We start from the raw sequence: 20,174 nt of genomic DNA on the forward strand, positions 1-20,174 counted from the left end.
GCCCGCCCCTGCCGACCCGCGGGATTCAGCACCCACCCGCACCCAGCGCGGGGCACTCCCCTGAGGCAGAAAGCTCCACCCTGGGCCTGGATGTGATTTGCACGGCGTGTCAATTCCTTACACCAAAAGGCAGATGATCTGGGGGTCCGCTGCGTGTGTGTTGAACGAGGCCGAGCGTAGGTGACTGGGAGCAGCCACGCAGGAGCTGCGTGAGCGCTGCTGGGGGGACACAGACTGGTCGCTGACTGGTTAGACTAGGTCCTGCAGCCTCTGCCCCTCCTTGGGCTGCCTGTGTTTGGTTATTCTCAGCCCAGCGATTGCTAAGGGACCCAAATTGGACTCCTGGGATCCTGCGCCACCCCCGCCGGGCAGAGCGCTCCTGTCTCGCGGTGCCGTTGTCCTGGGCTCTGTGGGTGCCGGTGCCCGACCCTCGGGTGCGTTTTCACTCTGGATGTTCAGGTGAAGGCGTTGCAGGAGAGACTTTGCAATTCACAGACGGGAGAGTGGCAGAGCAGCGCGGTGAGAGCAGGGTGCTCCCATCCCACCCCTGCAGCCCGAGACCCCCATCACGGGTCTCCCTGGGCAGGGGAACCTCTCCACTGCGTCTCCTCCTTTTGCTTGTCATTCACCGGGATATTTTAACGGGAAGGGGCAAGGAGCGACCTTGGCACGTCCCGGCAGAGTGGTCAGTGGGTGAAGGGACAGGGCGAAGGGTGGAGAGGTCCCTCCTTGTGCGGGGCCAGGCCGCGGCTGGGCTGGGGGCTGTTCCTTGGAAAGCTGCAGAGCATCTTCCTTCTCACTTCCCCTTCTCTCGGGCGAGTGCGTGTGCCCTGGGCAGCTATTTTTACGCTGCTGCTCGCTGTCTGGTTTCCCCTGGGGATGCTGAGCAGGTTCTGGGAACTCCAGCTGTCTCTCGGGCAGCGTGAGAGATGCTTCGCTTCCTGGGCAAACACGTGCAGCAGCTCTGCGGCTCTCCCGCAGCCGCCTGGCACTGGACATCTCCCCGCACGCCCCTCGCCAGAGCCGGCAGCGCCCCGGCCATGGATGGGGGGTTGAACTTCACCCCAAGTGCATTTCTCCAACGCAGGGCTCTTCTGGATTTTGTACATTGTGCTTGTTCTGGGGTGCGCATGAGGGTCCGCTGACCCACGGACACGCGGGCTGCCCTTTGGGACAGCTCCCATTGCCATGTGCGCATGCTCGCACCACGTCACTGTGCCATCCGAGGGCAGCCCACGTGCCGGGGCGGCCCAGGCTGGTGCCAAAACACCCCCATGGTGCCTGGGGAGCCAGGTGCTGAGGACCCAAGGGAGCACAGTGCTCCCTCCCGTCTCACTCCGCACAGCCCCTCACCCAGCTGGGCAGCGGAGAGGTTTTTTGGTTGGCCACGGACCTTCAGAGAGGAACTCTCTGCAGTGGGGAGCTCCGCCAGCCCTGCGGGAGAGGTCAGGAGCTCTTGCTGGAAACATGCTCTCTGTTCCTGGTCACAACCGGGACAATTTCAAGTTCCAGCTGTTGGGTTTCCCTGCACAGTGTTACGCTGGAAGGATGTGAGCATCCAGGTTGGCAGCGCAGGCTGAGGTCAGGGCCGCATCGCTCCCCTGTGACCAAGCAGGGGGAACGATGGGATAAACCCCCGCCTCTTGCTGGGATAAACCCCCGACACCAGGCTCTCGGGGCTGCGACGCTCTCAGGCTTCCAGCAGCCAGGAAAAGTCAGGAAAATATGCAAAATGAGCCAAGCAATGCAGCTTGGGCCCTGTGTGGGAGCACAGAGGGCACGGGTGAGTGCTGCCGGAGGGAAGGGCTGCGGCTTCAGCCTGGGTTTCAGGGGCTGTGCCGGTGCGGATGATCCGGGCAGGCAGACGGGATCGCGGGGGTGCGGGCGCCTGCAACGCTGATTCATGGAGCTCTGTCATTAAAAGCACAGCCACCGTCCTAGTCCCCGGGGATTTACTGCCCGCAGCCAGGAATACAGCAAACGCAGCCTCCTCGTGTGGCTCACGCTGGACGGGACAGCGAAGAGCCCAGGCGCAGCCCCAGACCCTCCCTTGCCCAGCCGCACCCACCTGCCCCCCTCCCGCTCCCTTTTCTGCCCCGACGTCCGTGCTGAGCCCATGCTGAGTTTCTGAGCCCCGGCACAGCCAGCGCTGACCGGCGAGGTCTCACACGTGTCCCAGCCTGTGATGAGCTGTGGTGGAGCTCGGGCTCAGCTCAGGCCTGGCTGGATGTGAAACAGGTGGGGAGCTGCTGGAGCCTCGCGACGAGAGGCAGCAGCCTGCTCTCGGGGCTGACGCTGTGGGGACAGCCGAGTCATTTGGTGTCGACACACCCGTATCGCTCGGCGGGGAACACCCCTTCCTCCGGCGGGGAGCCCAGCTCGCCCGGGTGCCAGGCGGGAGGGGGTGCCGCCCATCCCCTCGCTCTGCCCCTGGCAGCTCATTGCCCCGCAGCGCTGGGAGCAAAACCGGGGCTGCGCCTCCGCCCCGGCCCGCTGCCAGCTGTCCCGCGTGGGTCTGGGGCGCGGCAGGGCCGTGGGGACCGCGGGGCTTGGCAGGGACGGGAGGTGCGAAGTGACTGGCACGGGGCGCAGCATGAGGCAGGGATGCAGGGCGGTCCGGGGCAGGAGTGGGGGCTGCGTGGGGCGCAGGGACAGGGATGCAGAGCTGCAGGGGGCCCGGGGACGCCCGGGGAAGCGGGGTGCTGCCGACACGGGGCGCCTCGCCGCCCAGCCCCAGCCCCAGCCCCCCCGAGCGCGGCCGCCCGGGCTGGGGTCCGGCCGGGGCATCCCGGGAGGCTCCCGGCCCCGCCGCTCCCGCAGCCCATGTTTGGGCCGCGGCTGCAGCAGGGCCATAAAAGGCAGCGTGGGGAGGGCGCTGGCGCTGCGCCCGCGGCATCGGGGCCGCCGCGCTGGGGGCGTCCCAGGGAGCTGCCGCCCACCGGGAATTGGGGCTGGGGGATGGGGGCCGGGGCTGTGGGGCTGCCCCGAGGAGGGGATGCTCTGAGCCCCCTACAGCCCGTTGCTGCCCTGCAGAACAGCCTGTATGTTGCCGGCCCTGGGAAAGGGGGGCAGGCCCCCACCCCAGCACCCATGGGTGCCCACGGTGCTGGCGAGCGCATCCAGCTGGTCCTGCGTGGGCACAGCCAGAGCCGCAGCCGTGCCCCGGCCGGTCACCCAGCCCCGGGAAGAGACTTGCTGGCTCAGTCTGAAGGGCCCTCCCCAGCGCGGGGCAGCCAGCCCTGCTCTTATCCGAGATAAGATGCCATCCTTCCCGGAGAGGCAGCGGCACAGGGAGGGTGTTTGCAGCTCAGACTAACGCAGGAGGTGTTGCAGATGCTGAGACACAGGAACCAGAGGGACCAGAAGAGACAGGCATGGGCAGAAAGCACTGAAACAAAATCCAGGCTGAAGCTGCGCTGCTTATCCATCCTGGGGGATGCTCACTGGGCTTGGAGGAGTCTCGAAGGGGAGATGGTGGGGCAGGAGCGGAGGCAGAGGGGAAGGAGCAGTGAGCGTGAGAGCTCATTATGCATTGGGGTGGCAGAACGGGGATGGTGATCTCCATGCAAGCGTTTCGGCTGAACCGAGCTGATGTAGGCCTTTCTGTGACCCAGCTGAGGAGCAGAGCTGGGAGGTGTTCGGTGAGCTGAGGTCCAGCAGTTGTGTGGTAAATGCAGTCAAACCAGCCAGCTCCAGAGAGCAATGATGGGGGCAGGGAGTTTTTGGGGTGTTGCAGGAGGACTCATTCCCTCTGGGGACTTGCTCGGGCTGACCCCAGGGACGTCCTTACCGGCAGGGACTGGAACTCTGACCAGAGCCCAGAGCGAACGGCAGCGGTGGGCAGGTAACAGCCCCGTCCCAGAGCAGCGACTGATTTCTGAGGAAAGCCCAAATGTGCCGCGGTGCCACTGGCCAGCCAGGGTGGGCTGCGAGCCAGCCCGGCGGGATGTGAGGATGGTGAACAGTGAGAAGGAAGGGCGATTCCCCAGGGACCGGGGTGGGTGCTGCCGAGCAGTGGGGTGAAGCGTGAAGGCTGGAAAGCTGGGGCGGCGCGCTGGGACGTGCTTCCAGCCGGCGAGGGGGACGGGTGCGGGGCACTTTCCCTAAATGGCGCTTACCAGGGCCTTTCGGGTTGGTTTGGGCAATGGCTGGAAGGGTGTCCCAGGACAGTGCTGCCAGTGTTCCCGGGCTGCGGTGGCAGCCGTGCCCTTCCTGAGCCCTCAGGCCTCCGTCCCAGCACTCCCAGTAGCTTCCCTGCTCCTGCTGCAGCTTGCAAGGCATTTTTTTGGCAGTGCAGGCGTGTAACACTAAGCCCAGCTGCAGCCATTTTAGACCTGGCATTAGGCAAAGCAAAGTAAATCCCCGTTAATGCCACCGCCCTGCACCCCAGGGAGGCTGCCAGGGGGTCTGGGGGCTGCACCCCGGGGCTGGCAGGTGCGGGTGGCACCGGCTGCCTGCGCCCGCTCGCACCCTGGGCTGCAGAGCGCACGGGGCTGATTCATCTCTCTCCTTGGCGTCTGTACTTAGGTACGTTCGCACTGTTCGTTCCCTGCCTAACCACTAAATTAAGCCCAGCAACAATGGGCCATCGATTATCCCATTATTTTTCCATCGGGCCTGACTTCCCAGTCGGCTGCTGGAGGGGCAGCGGGTGGCCTTGGCCGGGGCTCGGTGCAAGCAGCCCCTTGCTCGGTCCTGCTCTCCGAGCCCTGAGCTAGATGCACAGGCACCCCGGTGACGCCGGCTCCGTGGCCCCGCATCAGCTGCTGCCCCATATGCCAGCGGCGATGCACCCGCGAGGGAAACTGCCCCTGTTTCAGGGGACCCCCCCGTCCCCGGAGGGTTCTCGGGGGCCATCCCAGCTCTGGGAAGCTTGGGGCTTGCTCCAGGCATTTGCAGGGGCCTGGGGGGCAGTGTACCCTCTGCCCCCCGCTTTCTGTGGGGCGTATCCCCTCCCAGGTCGCCCTTCTCCCCTCCTTGCTCCCCCCGGCCAGCCATGGCAGAAGCACTGCCTCTTCCTCTCACATTTGTTGCCTGTGAAGCCCGGCAGAAGCCAAGTGATGGGGTCCCACGGCCCCCCCCCCCGTCCCCTCCTGTCCTGTGCAGGGGAACAGCCCGAGAGTGCCAGGTCTTGGGTGGCCGCTCCTTCCCGTGTCACCAATTTCAGCCTTGCTTGTTCCGAGTCCTTTTATTACCCGAAGTGCTGACAAGTGATTTTTCAAGACCAGAAAGGTCAGGGTGTGCGGACCCTCAGTGATAGCCCCGCGGCGCCCACCCTCCCAGTGGGGCTCTGGCTCGGCCCCGCGCCTCCGCGATGGCCATGAGGTCCAGGTGCCATGGAGCATCCTTCCAGCCGCAGGAGAAGGGCCGGGTCAGCCTTGCCGCAGCAAGGAGAGGGGTGGGCACTCCAGGGTGGTCCCAGGCGACCCGGGCAGCGCCCTGCGGGGTGGCAGCCCAGGGAGAGCCCCCAATCTGGCCCGTCCGTGGAGCTGAGCCCATCGCACGCTCCCCGTGTGCTGCTTCTGCTCCAAAGCGGCGCAGGGAGCCGTGAGGGTGACGCTGAGGCGGTGCGGGTGACGCTGTGGTGTCTGCGCAGGGATGCTTCCCCTGCAGATCTCCTACCTGCGTCAGCAGCTGAATTCCCTGGTCTCACTCGCTCTGGCAGCTCCTTAACCCCTTCCGCCCAGCAGCCGAGCTGCGAGGAGCCACGGCTGAGCACCCAGGCTGCTTGCTCCCGGACGTGCGCTGCTGGCAAATTTTGTCATGGTGGCTGCAACCCTCTGGCTGCGGCAGCCGGGCCTGACCCCCTTCCCACACACCTGCAGGAGGGGACGTAGCGTTTTCCAGTTTGGGGAAGCTGCTCGGAGCCCCCAGCTCTTCTGCAACCTTGGTGTGGGACCCCTTTCCCAGCCTGCTCCTGGCTGTGCCGCATCCCTGCGCACCCTCGCAAGCTGCTGGCGGTACCGCCGTCCCAAGCCGGGGCCGGGGGCTGCTCCAGGGGCCGGGGCGCGCTCTCCCCGCTGGCCCCGATCCCCCGGGAGAGCCGGCAGCACGGTGGCTGCCAATCACCCAGCACCTTCCCAGCGCTCGCCGCTGCAGCGCAGGCGTTGGGGCGGGTTCATCGCCTTGGCGGGGGCCTGAAGGCCAGCTGGTGTTTGGGCTGTTGCCAGGGTTTCCAGTCACCGCTGGAAGTCTTTCAGTGCCCACCCTCCCATGCAATACGTGGGAGTTGGGTTTGCGGAGCCGGGACCCGGCTGCTGGAGCTGGCTCGGGCTGGGCAGCCCTCCCGGCGGGTGCCCTCACTCCCCGGCACGAGCCGTGGCCAAAGGGCTCTCTGCCTCCATCCGCGGCGGGAGGAAGGAGCTGTGGGAATGCGAGTGGCCACAGACCTGGCCAACGCTGCGGCTGCAGAGCCTGAGCGCGTGGGCTGGCCGGGACCGGCTGTTTCGGGGCTTGTGAAGAGCATCATGGTGGCCAAGGATGGGATTTGAGGGCTCTGCCCACAGTGGGCTGTGGTCCCTGGGCAAACTGGGGTCGATGGGGCTGGCAGCCGCCGGGCTGAGTCTCGAGGGACGCGCTTGCAGTGCTGCTCCCAGGATGGTCGCTTTTGAGATTAGGTTTTTAGACTATTTTTGTGTGTTGTGTAAGCCTGCGAAAGGCAAGATACAATCCTGGCTCGGCACGGGCGGGACATAGCCCTGCACGCCTCTGCGGGACGCTGGCCTCTCCCGCGCTGGAACCACCTGGGAAACCTCTGGGGAGCAGCGGGCGTCCAGCTCCGCCGGCCGAGCCACCTCCCCGGCCACTTCTGCCATCGCCAAGGTTAGTCAAGCACCGGCCGCAGACAGAAGCAGCTTAACTTGTTTGTGGCTCCTGAAAGACAAACCCAAGCCAAAGAAAATAAAAAATCCCAGGAAGAGTCTTCAGGCTGCTCCTTCTCCAAGTCCCTGCTGCTGCCTTCCCGTGTGAAGCAGGAGCTTTGGCAGGGACTGACCGGCTGAATTCACAGAGACCCGGTCTATCTGGGCGCCGGGGAGGGTCAGGGGTGCCCCGAGAATCTCTTCTGGTTGGCAAAAAGCACCAGTAAAGGTGCCAGCTGACAGCAGGTCTCTTTTCCCGGCTTGCCGGAGCTGTCGCCGTGCTCACTGCGGTGGTTTCGGAGCAGGCCTGGCGTCGCGGGGTCGGCCGCGGGCCCCAGCGGACACGGACGGCTCCGCGCGTCCAGCCGGGCTGCAGACAGACCCCAGTTCCCTAACGGCAACTCACCTTTGTCGAGAAGGCCCCGCGCAAGGACAGTTGCTTGGCTACTTCGGCTTAGAAAAAGCACCTGTAGTAGCGTTGCCACCATCTCGTTGGGTGCGCCTCCAGCCCTCCCAGACCAGCAAAACGAGCATATTTCGTGGTGCAGCCAGAGCAACAATGAGGCGGAGCAGGTCCCGGTGTGAAAACAAACCCCAACCCGTGTGTTCACACTCGCGCGTCGTGGCCCCGGGGACTTTAACAGGAGGATGCACTTTGATTTCGCTTTGGTTTTCTGCTTTTTGTACCATCGCGCCATGGCTGGCTCTATTTATTTACTTATTTGCAGAGACGCCAGCCTGCCCAACAGAACAGAACGGGCTTCCAAGGGGAAAGAGAGGAAAAACCCCACCCCCTTCGATATTCCCTTCCCAGGAGACCGGCTGGGTCTTTGTTTTACAGGTGAGCTGCAGCACATCGGTTTGAACGGCAGCAGTTTGCAGACAGCGATGGGCTAGACAAACCACCAAGGCCAGGAGGGTGGGCAGGGGTCCCCCTGCCCGGGGCGCAGCACACCCCGCCACCGCGGGGGAGACCCCGGCGTGGCCCCTGCCCCCCTCTGCAAGCCCCGCTCCCTGCGCCTGGCTGCTGGGGAGCCCAGGGTCCCGGGCGGCCAGAACCCACCGGAGCATCTCTCCAGCACCGACCGCTCCATCAGCCGTATTTCCTTCGTCAGCGCCAAGCGTGACATTTATTTAACTCCTCTGGGCTGAGCACAAGGCTGGCGTTGCCCCCCGGACCGGTGAGGGGTGTTACAGCGAAGCGGGTCCACAGGCGCTGTCCCGGCCCTGCCCAGGCGAGCCTGCAGCGCACCTCCCGCACGCGGCCCAGGCGAGGGCTCGGTGCGTTCCAGCATCTCACCCCAGAACCAAACCAGCCTGCTGGGTTCGTTACCAACGCTCGCTTCACGGCAACATTACCCAAACCTTTTCTCATTAAACCTGGCAGCATCCAAACACGCACGGCTCTCCGCCCGGCAGGTTACGAAACCAGGCTGGCGGAGCCTCTCCAAACCTTCAGATGGGTCTCAAAATACCCGGCTCGCTGGGTGGAGGAGCCCAGGGCTGGGCACTGCGGCACCCCGGGGTGCTCTGCGCCGCCGTGAGCCCCGGCTCTGCCCCAGCACCCAGCGCAGCCGCCGCAGCATCCCCTCGCCCCGCCGTGAACTGGCCTGGCCGTCCGGGGTGGGCGGCCGCTGTCCTGCAGACCTCGCGCTGCCAGAAAGGAGCCCTATGGGCACATCAAGGCAAATGGCTCCAGACAGGTTCAGCAGAATAAGTATTTTTAAACTGAAAAATTTGGCCTTTTTTTAACTGGTTTGAAGCTGGCTGTGAGGCCATGAGCCGTCACGGAGCCCCTGCTGCAGGCTTGGACACTGGATTTCAACAGTTAAAAGGATCACACGTACCACTTGACCACTGCAGTTTCCAGACTACAGCGTCAAAATTGCCTAAAAATTGTTTTTCGAAGGCAGAAAGCCTGAGAAACGTGAGGCAGAGCCGGATTCCCTGGCTGAACACCTCAGGGGATCATCCTCGCGCTCTGCTCGGCTTCCTTCTGCCCTGGGTCAGATCGGCCGCGGGCGGGGAGCCGCATGGCAACAGCGGTGGCCAGGAGCAGTGGTGATGGCCATGGGCTGCGAGGCGCGGGCAGGAGACAAGCTCTGAAAAGATCCTGCTTTTTTCTTAGAAAACTCCAGTCTAGGGAGGAGGGAAGTGAAGCAGGACCCCACACGCCCGCCGAGAGGGATGTGGGACACGGTAAAAAGCCCAGCTCGGCAGTGGGCACGGCCCAAAGTGAGGCCAGAGCTCAGCTCGGTGACCTGGAGGGGTTTTGCAGCGGGAGAGCCCAGACCTTCACAGCAGAACCATTTTTCAAAGCCCCTTTTAAGCTCGACCTAAGAGAGAGTTGCTTTTCATAGCTAGAAGAAGAAATGAACTCAATTCAACGAGCAGCGATTTTTGGGTACTTGGATGATGTTGCAGCTCTTGGCTGAAGCGCAGGCTGCAATAAAATTGGCCACAAAAATATTTAAGGAGCTTCCTCTAAATTTCCAGCCTCACAGCTGGAGCAATCTGGTTCTGGAGCAGCCGACAGGGAGAGGGCGAAGGGGGGCTGGCAGCTTTTGGGGTGCGACTCAGGCGGGGAAAGGGCCGGGCACGGGGCTGTGCCACGCGCTGCCGCAGGAGGTTTTCCCAGCTCGGTGGCCCCGGGATGGGCAGCACCAGCCCGGCCGCGCGCAGGGGAGCTCCTCACCGCAGAGCCACCGCGAGCCCGCGGCAAGGCCAGGCCGGCAGCACGGGCACAGCTCCCGCTGGGCTCTGCGGGGGCCTGCCCCCAGCCTCGGCCGTTCTCGCCAGGTGATGTGAAACCACACCGTGCGCCGTGTTTCTAAACGTTTAGATGGGAGAAACAAAGGGCGTGCGGAGCGTTCCCCAGAGCGCCCAGCACAAGCAGGGCCGGGCTGGGCCAGCGCCCCGGAGCGGGACGTGACCGGGAACCTCAGCCGGCCTGACTGGTCTGTTTTTACGAGCCAAGCGGAGCGACACGGGGATTAACCAGCCAGCCCACGGGGACAAGCCAAGTTGGTTTTTGAATTCTTTGGTGCTTGGAATGACTCAGGTGAGGCTCTTTGTTCCTGTGAACTGTAATTGTTCATCGCACAGACAGCGTCCCCGGAACACCGCGGCCAGAGCCACGGCCAAACACAGCCCGTGCCGGGCGGCCAGGCCAGGCTAACCCAGCCCCTCTCTGCTCCAGTTCACAAAGGCGAATTTTCCCCCAGCGTGGGAGACTCCGGTTTGGCCGCACACCGCTGCTCCCTGCCCGGCGCCGCCCCAGCCACCTCGGCCGCCCGCGTGGTTAATGCCCAATGCTGGGGCCAAACGAAGCCGTTTCATCGACCCCCTCCACGTGCCCACGCAGCCCAGGCCTTGCGGGACGGGACCTGGGCTGGCACGGCCCGCTCCCCATCCCGGGAGGCGTCAGGCTGTGTGGCTCACCCCGGTCTCCTCGGCTTGCCAGATGCAGGCGATCGCGTTCCCCGCTGGCATTACGAAGCGTAGTGTTACTGCCAGGAGCGAGGACTCAGTTTTCTTTTTTTCCTGCTTCCCCTGCTCCCCTTCCCCCAGCAGCAGCAGGCAGAAGGATGTGTCAGCTCAGGGCTGAGTCTAAAGAGGCTTATGCTGACTATTTACCTTTGCGAGGGTCTATTTTTGGCTGCTCAGCTGCAGCTAATTCAATGAACAGGGCAGCAATTCAGGAGAGCAGCCGCATGAGGGTCATTGTTTCTCGGATCCACTTTACTACTTCGCAGGGGCCAGAAGCCTCGCTTCTTTTTTGTTCCTTGGTTTTTTTTCAGATGACAAAGAGTGTCACAAAGGGAAAGGAGATCTCGGGGACAGGTCAGAAGGACTCTGGAAACCTGCTGGCCTGTCCAACACTTGGCTTTTTGCCTTTCCGTCCCTCAGAGGAATCCTGAGGTCGCTGTGACCCTACCCCAGCTGCTGGCAGAGGGCTCCCGCGTGGCTGCACGCACCCTCCTGTCCCCTCCTTCCACCCAAAACCAGCGGGGAAGTTTGTGGATATCCAGTGTGAATTTAAAAATGGCACTGGGAGTTAATGAACAGACTGAGACTGGAATCCAGCCACCTGGGACGTGACCACCGCTGCTAAATGGGGAGCAGCCGGGTTATGGGCTCTGTCTCTATTTCTCCGACGATAGCGACGCGGAGGTCAGGGTACGACAGGAGCTGGGGACCTCCTGATGGTGAGCACAAGGGCTGCTGCAGTAGAGACGCCTGAAATCTCCCACAGGCAGTGAACCCGCGGGGACAGCAGGCGCAGGAGAGCTGGCCGAGGGGCGGCAGGCACGCTGGTCCCGGCAACGTGCTCCCACGCAGCTCAGCGCCGCTTCAAACAGAAACAACAGCTTTTGCCATTTGCTGGAAAACTGCAGTGCGTCGTCTTTAACAGAACAAATCCTGAGTGATTTCCACATTGCTGAATGACACTTTAATAGCGGGAAAATAATGCTAAAAATTATCTACTTAATCTCTTCCCATTGTCTTCTACTGGCCGGGAACAACTGCTGCAGCAAAACCAGCTCTGGATCTTCTGGTCGGGGAGCGACCGACGCGCCTCTTGGTGCTGCTGCAACAGGAGCGGCTCAGTCCGCGGAGACGGTGTCTGGCCAAGCGCTGCTCCCCCAGCACAAGGTGCAGCCCCCAGCCTGTACAGCAATGCACCACACGAATGCCTCACACAAACTTTTATTATTCACTGAAACATCATCAATCTCAAAGAAACCCCTGCTTCACAGCAACGCAGCCACCAGCCCTGACACGAGGTGTCACCCCCTACAACCCCAGCACACACCCGCAGCCTTGGCGCCTCTTGACGCTGGGCTGCTCTGGAGGCGTGATACTGCAGCAGGGTTCACCCCTGCTCTCATCAAGGGGAAGGTTTTCATCCTCCTAATTAAAGGCACACGAATCAGGAGCCAAACCGCCCTTCTGCCACGCAACAGCCAGTCTCTGGCATGGTGCCTGCATAGGGTCAGGTCTTCTTCCCCTTGCGAGTGCAGCGTGGGCTTGGTTTTTGTTGGTTTCACACAAAGCATCCCAGTTGCCAGCCTCACTTTCCAGCAGGTATGGGGGATGCGGGCTCCAGAGCAGGCTGCGGGTAAGGCCTTGCAGAAAGATTTTTAGAGAAATTTGCTTGTCGGGCGCAGGAACCCGCCGCAGCACTGTGCACGAGGACACGGGGTTTTCCACACGTGCTGCTAACAGGACAAACGTGCCTGACGGGCAAAGCTGGGAAGTGAGCATGGACTTCCCCCCGCCAGACCAAGACACAGCTGTGTAAGAGAAGCAGCGTGGTTGAAGTGAGAGGGAGCAAGACAACCAGAAAAGGCTGCAAGACTCCTACACCATGCAGAGGGACGCAGCAGAGCTGGCACAACCCACTGTCATCTCGTGTCCTTTTCCATTCTCACGAGGAAACTACTCGCCGGGCTCTGTTTGGCACAAACGCTGGCTCAGGACACACCTTTGGATGCCACTGAATTTGGTAAGGACATTTGGCAACACGGCTGTGCTCGAGGCCCCAGCTCCACTTCTAGGTGGCAAATTTTATAGGAGACAAGAGGAGAAACATGCTGTCCTTTCAAAAATACTTAAAGGGAAACCTTTATCAGAGACTGAGCTCAGCAAAAATGACTGCAACAAACCCAATTGCATTGTCACTTTGGGATGGGGAAGAGGGTGCACTACGGGCACCAGCTGGAGAGCCTAACCCACACAGAGTGCACGTGCCACAGCCTATGGCAAAGGCAGGTCAGGACGGGGAATATCCAGTAACTGGGAAGAGCCAAAGGGAACACATCGGGAAAGATCCTGGGAACAACAGACTGGCATAAACAAGTGTCTCAAGTCTGTAGCTGTTAGCGTAAAGAAACAGCTTTGCTGCAATTTCATGAAGAAGTAAACTTTGAAAGTTGTCTGAGAAATATCCTGACTCCAGGAAAGCGGTGCTTTAAGACCTGTGGCTGTACACTTTCTGTACAAACGTAAAAAAATCATGCCAGCCAGTATAGCATATAAAAAAGACAAGGCGAGATACGAGACCTTTAGGTGACCAGTTCTTCCTTGCCAACAAAGAAAGCAGACACCTTCCCTGCAATCCCAGTAGTTTGCAGTTTTATTTTTGGCAGATTGTAATCAAAATGGTCTTTATGGCTTTAGAGAGAAGCCACTAAGCTGCAGGTTTTGGCTGAAGCAGAGAGTGCGTGTGTCTGGTATGCTCTGGATGAAGGGACATCGCAGGAGCTCTCGCCACGGCTCTGCTCCTCCCACCTGACCCACAAGCACTGGTTGTACCTGGCTCTCTTTACTGTTCTCATTTCTCATCAGCCAGGAACGAAGTCCTGGTTGCTAACCAGTCCAATCCCAGAGGCAGAATAAAAAGTCCTTGTTAAGACCTAGAAAAGCTTCATGTTTCTAACAAAATCAAATCCAAACACGTGCAAACACTGTTCTGGTTTGATGCATTTCGTTCGGGTTCCACCACCAGTGCACTGGAATTTGCTCGCCCTGAGGAGTGATTTCATTCCTCATCCATCCTTCACCTCTCAGCTTTCTCAGGAGTCTTGATGAGCTATTCCTCCATTTTTGTCTTCAACATTTTTCCTATGCACATCCTTCCTGCCCTTCCCTCTTCCGCTGTCACACCCTGTTCCTCTGCAGCTATTTTCGGAAAGCAAAGACGTCGCGTGTTTTCAAGCTTCTCTTGCCTTCGCTTCCTGGTTTAGGAGAAGACACTTCCGCCAGCCCACCGTACGGGCAGCTCTCCGACTCTGGGTGATGGCCAGAGCACTCCACAGCAGGGATGAAGCCGCTGTCCCACATTCCTGTCCCACACAGCTTGCAGAGGTCATGCAGGCTGCAGGGGATGCGGGGTAACAGGTGGAACTGATAGAGCAGACTCCTCGCCTAGAGGGGAGAGAGAGACAAAGTCATCCACTCCTCGCTAGAGGACAAACACAGAGAGCAGGGGTAGCCTGCCTCACTCTCCTGTTTGGCCACCTTAGAATGGCTGAAGCTTCAGCAAAGCATCATCCCTCCTGAACACAAACCTCAAGGCTAAACGAGGCACTGGGGACACCGCAGGTCGCAGGAGCCGCCGCACGCTGCAGCACATCCCACGGCCTGCAGTCGCTCCCAGCCCGAGATGGGCTGGGGACTGTGGCTCGAAGATGAACAGCTCTGTCTGCCATTTCCCTCAGGATGTACGAGGTTTATCCCAACCATACCATTACCTTCTAAGCACTCTACAGCTACCTCTTACTTCTGCAAAACCTGTTTCCAGGCAAACGGCAGCATCCTGCCCTCCCAGGCTCCAGACAGGCAGGGAGATAAAGGCCTTGCGGAAGACGGAAGCATCAGTTTGATTTTCTCAATGCTCTGACTCATCTCCTGGACCCGAGACTCAGCCCACATCAGCACACGGGCACTCACCTTCCTGAGGACAAGTTCTCCGTTCATGTGCATAGCCAGGTTGCCGAAATGCAGCAGCATCTGGTCAGTGGCCAGCTGCTGTTCAATGACATCGTCCCCATAAATCACCACGATGGCCACACAGATGAAGAGGTGGAAATAGTCGGTCTGCAATGAGAAAAGAGGGGCTGGGGTACAGCAGGTGGAGGCAGACGTCTGACTTAACCTCCCCACCCTCCACAGGCATGTCCTTAGCAGAGATTTTGTGCTCCTTCCAGTTTTGCCTAGTGATACTCAGAAGTGAGTTACTGGTGGATATTGAATCAAAGTTTCTTGCCTTTAGAGTGCAGGAACAAGGGTTGGACCATAGCTTTCAAATCAGACTAGTGATTTTGGGGAAGACATTTTCCAGCTGTTTAAGAGAAGCCTGAACTTCAGAAGTTGATGTTCAACACTTTCTGAAAAACCTCCTTTTGAAGCCTGGACATCCTCGAGTAGGAGAGGCAGGTGTCCATGCCCCTGCCACACAGATAAATCTCATCGACGGTTACACACCCTCTGTAACACTCACGTGTTTTGGAGACTGTGCTACTAAGTGCCTTTATGAAAATTCTGCAGCACTTGCTGAGACGGTGAGGACTCAGCAAAGGAGGACTGCTGCTGCCCAGCGCGCGCTGCGCCCCTCTCCAGGGGTCTAACCTGATAGTGAGCCCAGCACGCTTCCCACATGCGCAAAGCCTCAGCATCTGGAAATTCACGCTTAAAACAGAGGAGGATCCAACGGTGACAGAACAGCATCTGCAGGCCATCCTCTCCCAAGGAAGAAAGGTGCTGGTAGAAGCGCGGGTGCATGAGCCGTAGCAGCTCTCGCAGGTACATCTGGAAAAGATGCTCGGAGCTGAGCCACTGCCTCACGCGCAAGGGCTCGCACCGCCCTCACCTGCCGCCCCGGGGAGCCCCCCACCGCGTGCCAGACCCGGGGTCCCGCAGAGCTGGCTGCGGTTCTCCTCTCTCACACAAAGCTCCAGCTTTACGGCCTGTTTATTACAGCACAGCCAGGAGCACGCTTGGATCTGTCGTTAGAGGCCAGAGCTCACAGGCCACGGCAGCTATTTCACAAGAAAGGATGGAGGCTGAAAATAAAATCCCATGACAGCTACACTGTGAAAAGAAAGAAGGGGAGAAGTGCAGGCGGAGGAAAGTAGCCAGAGCCTTAAAAACCTAGAGAAAAGAAAAGACATCACTATCGCTGGCAATGTTTCATTCCAGTAGAGGCTGAGCAATACGGAAGCGATTTGGGAAAGCCTGGCTGTACAGGCATGTTACAGTGCATAAATCTGTACAATAACTAACCGCACCTCACCAGCAGCCTCCCACCACAAGTTTACCACTTTAAATTGGTGCCACCATGACCCAGACAGAATTGTTCACTTTTAGAATGGATTTTTCAGGATCTTAGCCAGAACACAACTGACATGCATGTTAAAACCTAAAAAGTTCCCAATTTTAAACAAGATCACCTCATTTTAAGAAACTCTCAGATATAGAAGGCTTTTCACTTGGACAAAACCTTAAACATCTATTAATAATATTAAAACCTTAAAAAAAAAAAAACGCACAAAGAGGGCCGCAGCTCAATCAACTCCTCTGCCTCACTCACACCAAATGCCCCAGAATCAGGACAAAAAGGAATCAGAGTCTTCAGTGCCCGAGAGAAGTGCAAAGACAAAGCAAGCAGCATCCTAGATATATCTGATCATAGAATCATAGAATGGTTAGGGTTGGAAGGGACCTCCAGAGGTCATCTAGTCCAACCCCCCTGCAAGGAGCAGGGACATCCCTGACTAGATCAGGTTGCTCAGGTTTAATCATAAAAGGTTAATTGAATCAGCACCCCTTAGCCAAAGTAACTTTGACAATTTATTGGCTATAACTGCCTCTGGAGTGCCCAAATCACCCAGGATCAATTTTATCCACCAGGTATTTTGTGGCTTTGGGGTGTAATTCGGCATGCTGGAACCCAACAGCCTAGAGAACTGCTTTATGGCATTCTTCTGGTTTGACTGGGGAGAGGAGAAGCTAAAGACAGGGCAGAAGGGAGCTCAGCATGCAGCCTCACCAGCTGCTTCTCCATATCCTCATCCCGGGGTGAGCTGACGAAGATCGTGTTCTGCATCAGTCCTACGAAGCACCAGAAAGTATCCGACTCATCTAGGACCTCTGCCAGGAGTGGGGCAACCAGGTCGGACATCCCCTGGGAGTATCCAATTGTTGGGTTAAACACTGCATAGTTCAGCAGGATCCTCCTGGAGAAGAGCCACACACGGAGAGGTGAGACACGGAGAGGGCAGTCACTGCTGAGCGCAGCGCCCCTTCCCTTCTACCCACCTCCCACCATACAGGCTGAGTCAGGCAAAGTGCAAAGAGCAACAGATTACTCCTGCCGTCTAGAAGATTAATGTGCAATTGCACCCGGAGGCTTGTGAACTTCTGAGCACCTGTGCAGCATGTTGCATCCCTCAGAATCGCTTTGCCTAAAAGAACTGTATCTAGGAGCATAACAAAGATACAGTAACGCTATGCCCAACTGGAACGCTTATTTTCTAGGATTACAACATTTTGTGTCAATCCAGAGAGGCTCCTGGACGGGCAGGAAGAGCTCTGAACAGCACGCAGGAGCCCAAGTCCCAATGGATTTGAACGGAACTCCTCAGGCTCCTGTTTTCCAGCTGCAGGCCAGCCCACCGGGAGCGGTGCAGTGGGAGCAAGCAGCACAGTTCATCTCAGACACACGACCCTGCTGTAAGGTGCTTCAACACATACAGATAAACCCTGCTGCAAACATCAGTCCAGTGAAACGAACTGCAGAAGATTTGCATACACAGACACTAAAATATAAAAAGAAAATGAGAATTTGAAAGATGGAGAGGACAGAAATGAGGGGCCCACGGGAAAGGAGAGCTGATGCCTACACATCCATGAGGCTCCAAGCCACACTATCAGATTAAATCCAGCAGTTTCGTAGGCACACATTTACAAGTCACACACCCATGAAGGAGACTCTGGTGTGCTCATCCTCCACCCCGTCAGGAGAACCAGAGACTCAAGCGACTGCCCACAACTCTGCTGTAGCACCCAGGACCCTCCCACAGCCGCAGGAGGCTCACACCTCTTCTGTGCGCAGGGAAGCTAGGCGACGGGAGCACGGCTAGTGTATCAAGAAGTCAGTGGCTAAAGCCGCAGTGAAAGCTCTGGGGAAGAAGTCCTTGTTTCTGCATCCCTTGGTACCAGCCACTGTATGCACGGTGCTCTTCAGTATTCCCAAGGCAGCGACCCAGGTAGCCTGGGCCAGGGGTGCTTTCCGAGTTTTCTATACATTCAGTAGGATAAGTTGTTTGGGACGCTAGAATCAGACACTTCACCTCATAGTTTCCACATTTGGGTTGTCCTCCCCTCGAAAGAACTGATTGCTGCGGTCAGTCCTCACGACGTCTTTATCTACCGTGAACTGTACTTTACGCCAAAACTCCTTCTGTTCATCTGCAGTCATCGAAAGCCTGAAAATAGAGCGGCACAGGGGTGTGTGGCAAGAGAGGAATATGATTGCCACAAGCACTAAAAAGCCTTATTTCAGAGAAAAACTATTACTGTACAGAGTTTTGTCATCACCTGAAACACAGACAAGCCGACCTGTCCAGAACAGCAGATTTTCTGTCCCAATGGATTATGAGAAGGAGCCTCCTGGGTAATAAATGGGATGACATGATGTGTTTTCTGTAATAAACTCCACTTCAGAAGCAGTTGGACTCTGCTCTCCACTGCTCCTTGACGGTGGCACACCACAACCTCCCACTCTGTTTCAATTGTTTTCCAATTAATACTACTACTGTTACTCTCCACGCAAATGTACCCACAACGAGTTTACAACGCACATTTCTTGCAGTTATAACTTCCTCAAACTAGATATCCCTCCCTCCTCCCCGTTTTTACATCCAGCTGTATTTATACAGAAACATAAGATCCCATTTTCACCGTCAGGGTTCCAAACCAAGCACGCTGAGCTTGTAGTTGTGCCTGTGAGACAGGCTTCCCTGCGTGGCACTGATGGGCCTGTTCAAGAGCCCAGGTAAGGTACATGAGCTAGATGGTATCAGCTCCAGCCCCTCAAGAGGTCAGCTCTGCCTGGTACACCTCCCTTGCTGCCCCTCTCACTTCTCTACTGCAATCAGCGGAGGAGGCAGGGACTCCGTACGTCACCAGCGGCATCACTGCGACCTCAGCCCTGAGGAGAGAGGAGCAGGCGAGGATGAGGCTGGTCTGTTACCTTTTCTCCTGGATCTCAAAGTACTCTTTCCTCTTCTGCAGCCTCAGTGCCTCCCTCTCTTCAGAGGTGGACTCGTAGCTGTAGTAGTGCAGCAGGAAGGGCCACACCTCCCCACGGATGGAAATATCAATCCCACCAAAGAAAATGGCCTGGAAGAAGGAGCAGAAGTTATGACTGGTACAGTTCTAACACTCCCCAAAACAGCAACAAGGAACTGCCCACTACTGTGCTTCGGTGGCTTTGCAGTTCTTTCCTGACAAGTGACGCCCTGATTCAAGCTCCTGCAATTTGCACATGTTTAGAGGGAAAGTGCTGGCCTTCTATTCCCAGACGAGACACAAATCGGGCTCATTTCAATGTCAATAACCCCCCCTGGAGAGGCTCTATGATTAACGTGTCGTTCTCATGTCACGGCTTAATCCCCAATCTTGGAGACACTGCATTTCACTGCAAACTTCTCTCTCAGGACCTGGACCCTGCGCTCCCCTGCAAGCCCTGCATTATTGCATACAGTAATCTCAATTTTTCTTTCTTTGATTTGTTCACACTACATTTTGCAAAGATGTCTAGCACTGGGCACTCTGGTGTCCCCGTTCCAACTGGCAGCAGAAGCTGGACAGCTCGCCCTCCTCAGTCAGGGAGATGCTCTACAGATCAGCCTCCTCTGCAGCCCCACAAGATCTCCAGCCAAGCGCTACGCCAGCCAAGCACTGCGCTGGTCTTTATACTCTCAAACGCCCAGTTCTTGCCCTCAGCACGAAAGCAAACCCTTGCAGCTTCCACCTGGGGACTCGAACTCCACGGCAGGAGAGAAAGTACCAAAACCGCAGCAGCCACCCCCTCACCTTCTGCAGCTTGTACTCCTCTTCCACCTGTCCGGATTCATTCAGGTGATGGAGCCAGGCAGCCACATCGAGACGCTTGTACGTGTTCTCCTCCGGGTGGGTTTCCGAGGAGGGCAGCTTGGGACGGCGGATGGAGAACTGCATACACGTTTTCTCATCACTGAGCTGCTGAACCGGGGAAAACAAAACAAAAAAACTGGAGGAAGGAGCCAGAGATAGCAGCCGAGTATGAAACCAAGCAATTTTCAGAGCAGAAAAACCTTTTTGCATGGTTTGCGTAGGATTAAGCACTGAGGCACTGCATTTGGGGAGGTTTTTTTTTTAATTCCAGCCATTACAATAGTAAGAGTGATTAGAATAATTAAAAATCTGAGTACCACAAAACAGCTTCGTCTTAAAAAAAATTGTTTCCATTCCTCCCCCAATCTTATCCCTGACCTGAAACTGAATTAATGCTGCTTACAGCAAAACTTCACCCTGCCAGGAATGCCTGCAATAAATTACATATGATTGGCCATATACAAAGGGATTGCTGTTAGGCAAGCAGGGAACCGCACTGCCAGGCTCTCTAAGGGCACTCATGATCCCAGTGCAAGACTGCAGCTGACATTTAATTTAAAAATCAAAGGTTGTTCAATGCAAAAAGTGAGCCCATGCGACCATAATAAGAAAAGCAGCAGGGGGCTCTGTGGGAAGGATGGAAATTTAAAA

The 20,174-nt window shown here is 57.9% G+C and overlaps 1 protein-coding gene across 4 annotated transcripts in view; it reads right to left on the reverse strand.

Moving 5' to 3' along the window:
- Nucleotides 1-11,554: 11,554 nt before the first annotated feature.
- The window catches only part of TBC1D16 (TBC1 domain family member 16), a 32,411-nt gene continuing 23,791 nt past the window's right edge, over nt 11,555-20,174 (reverse strand). For 3 of the 4 annotated variants that reach the window (XM_086762692.1, XM_086762689.1, XM_086762690.1), the window contains 7 exons: nt 19,464-19,631; nt 18,619-18,767; nt 17,717-17,851; nt 16,414-16,600; nt 14,994-15,173; nt 14,316-14,462; nt 11,555-13,790 (listed from right to left, as the gene is read on the reverse strand). In XM_086762692.1, coding sequence (XP_086618818.1) covers nt 13,545-13,790; nt 14,316-14,462; nt 14,994-15,173; nt 16,414-16,600; nt 17,717-17,851; nt 18,619-18,767; nt 19,464-19,631 — 1,212 coding nt within the window. In that variant the 3' untranslated portion in view covers nt 11,555-13,544. The remainder of the gene's footprint in view (nt 13,791-14,315; nt 14,463-14,993; nt 15,174-16,413; nt 16,601-17,716; nt 17,852-18,618; nt 18,768-19,463; nt 19,632-20,174) is intronic. The other variant, XM_086762693.1, reaches the window with a different exon arrangement.

This window comes from Chlamydotis macqueenii, chromosome 18, assembly GCF_036417535.1.
Source record: "Chlamydotis macqueenii isolate bChlMac1 chromosome 18, bChlMac1.mat, whole genome shotgun sequence".
In the NCBI taxonomy this organism is placed as follows: domain Eukaryota; kingdom Metazoa; phylum Chordata; class Aves; order Otidiformes; family Otididae; genus Chlamydotis; species Chlamydotis macqueenii.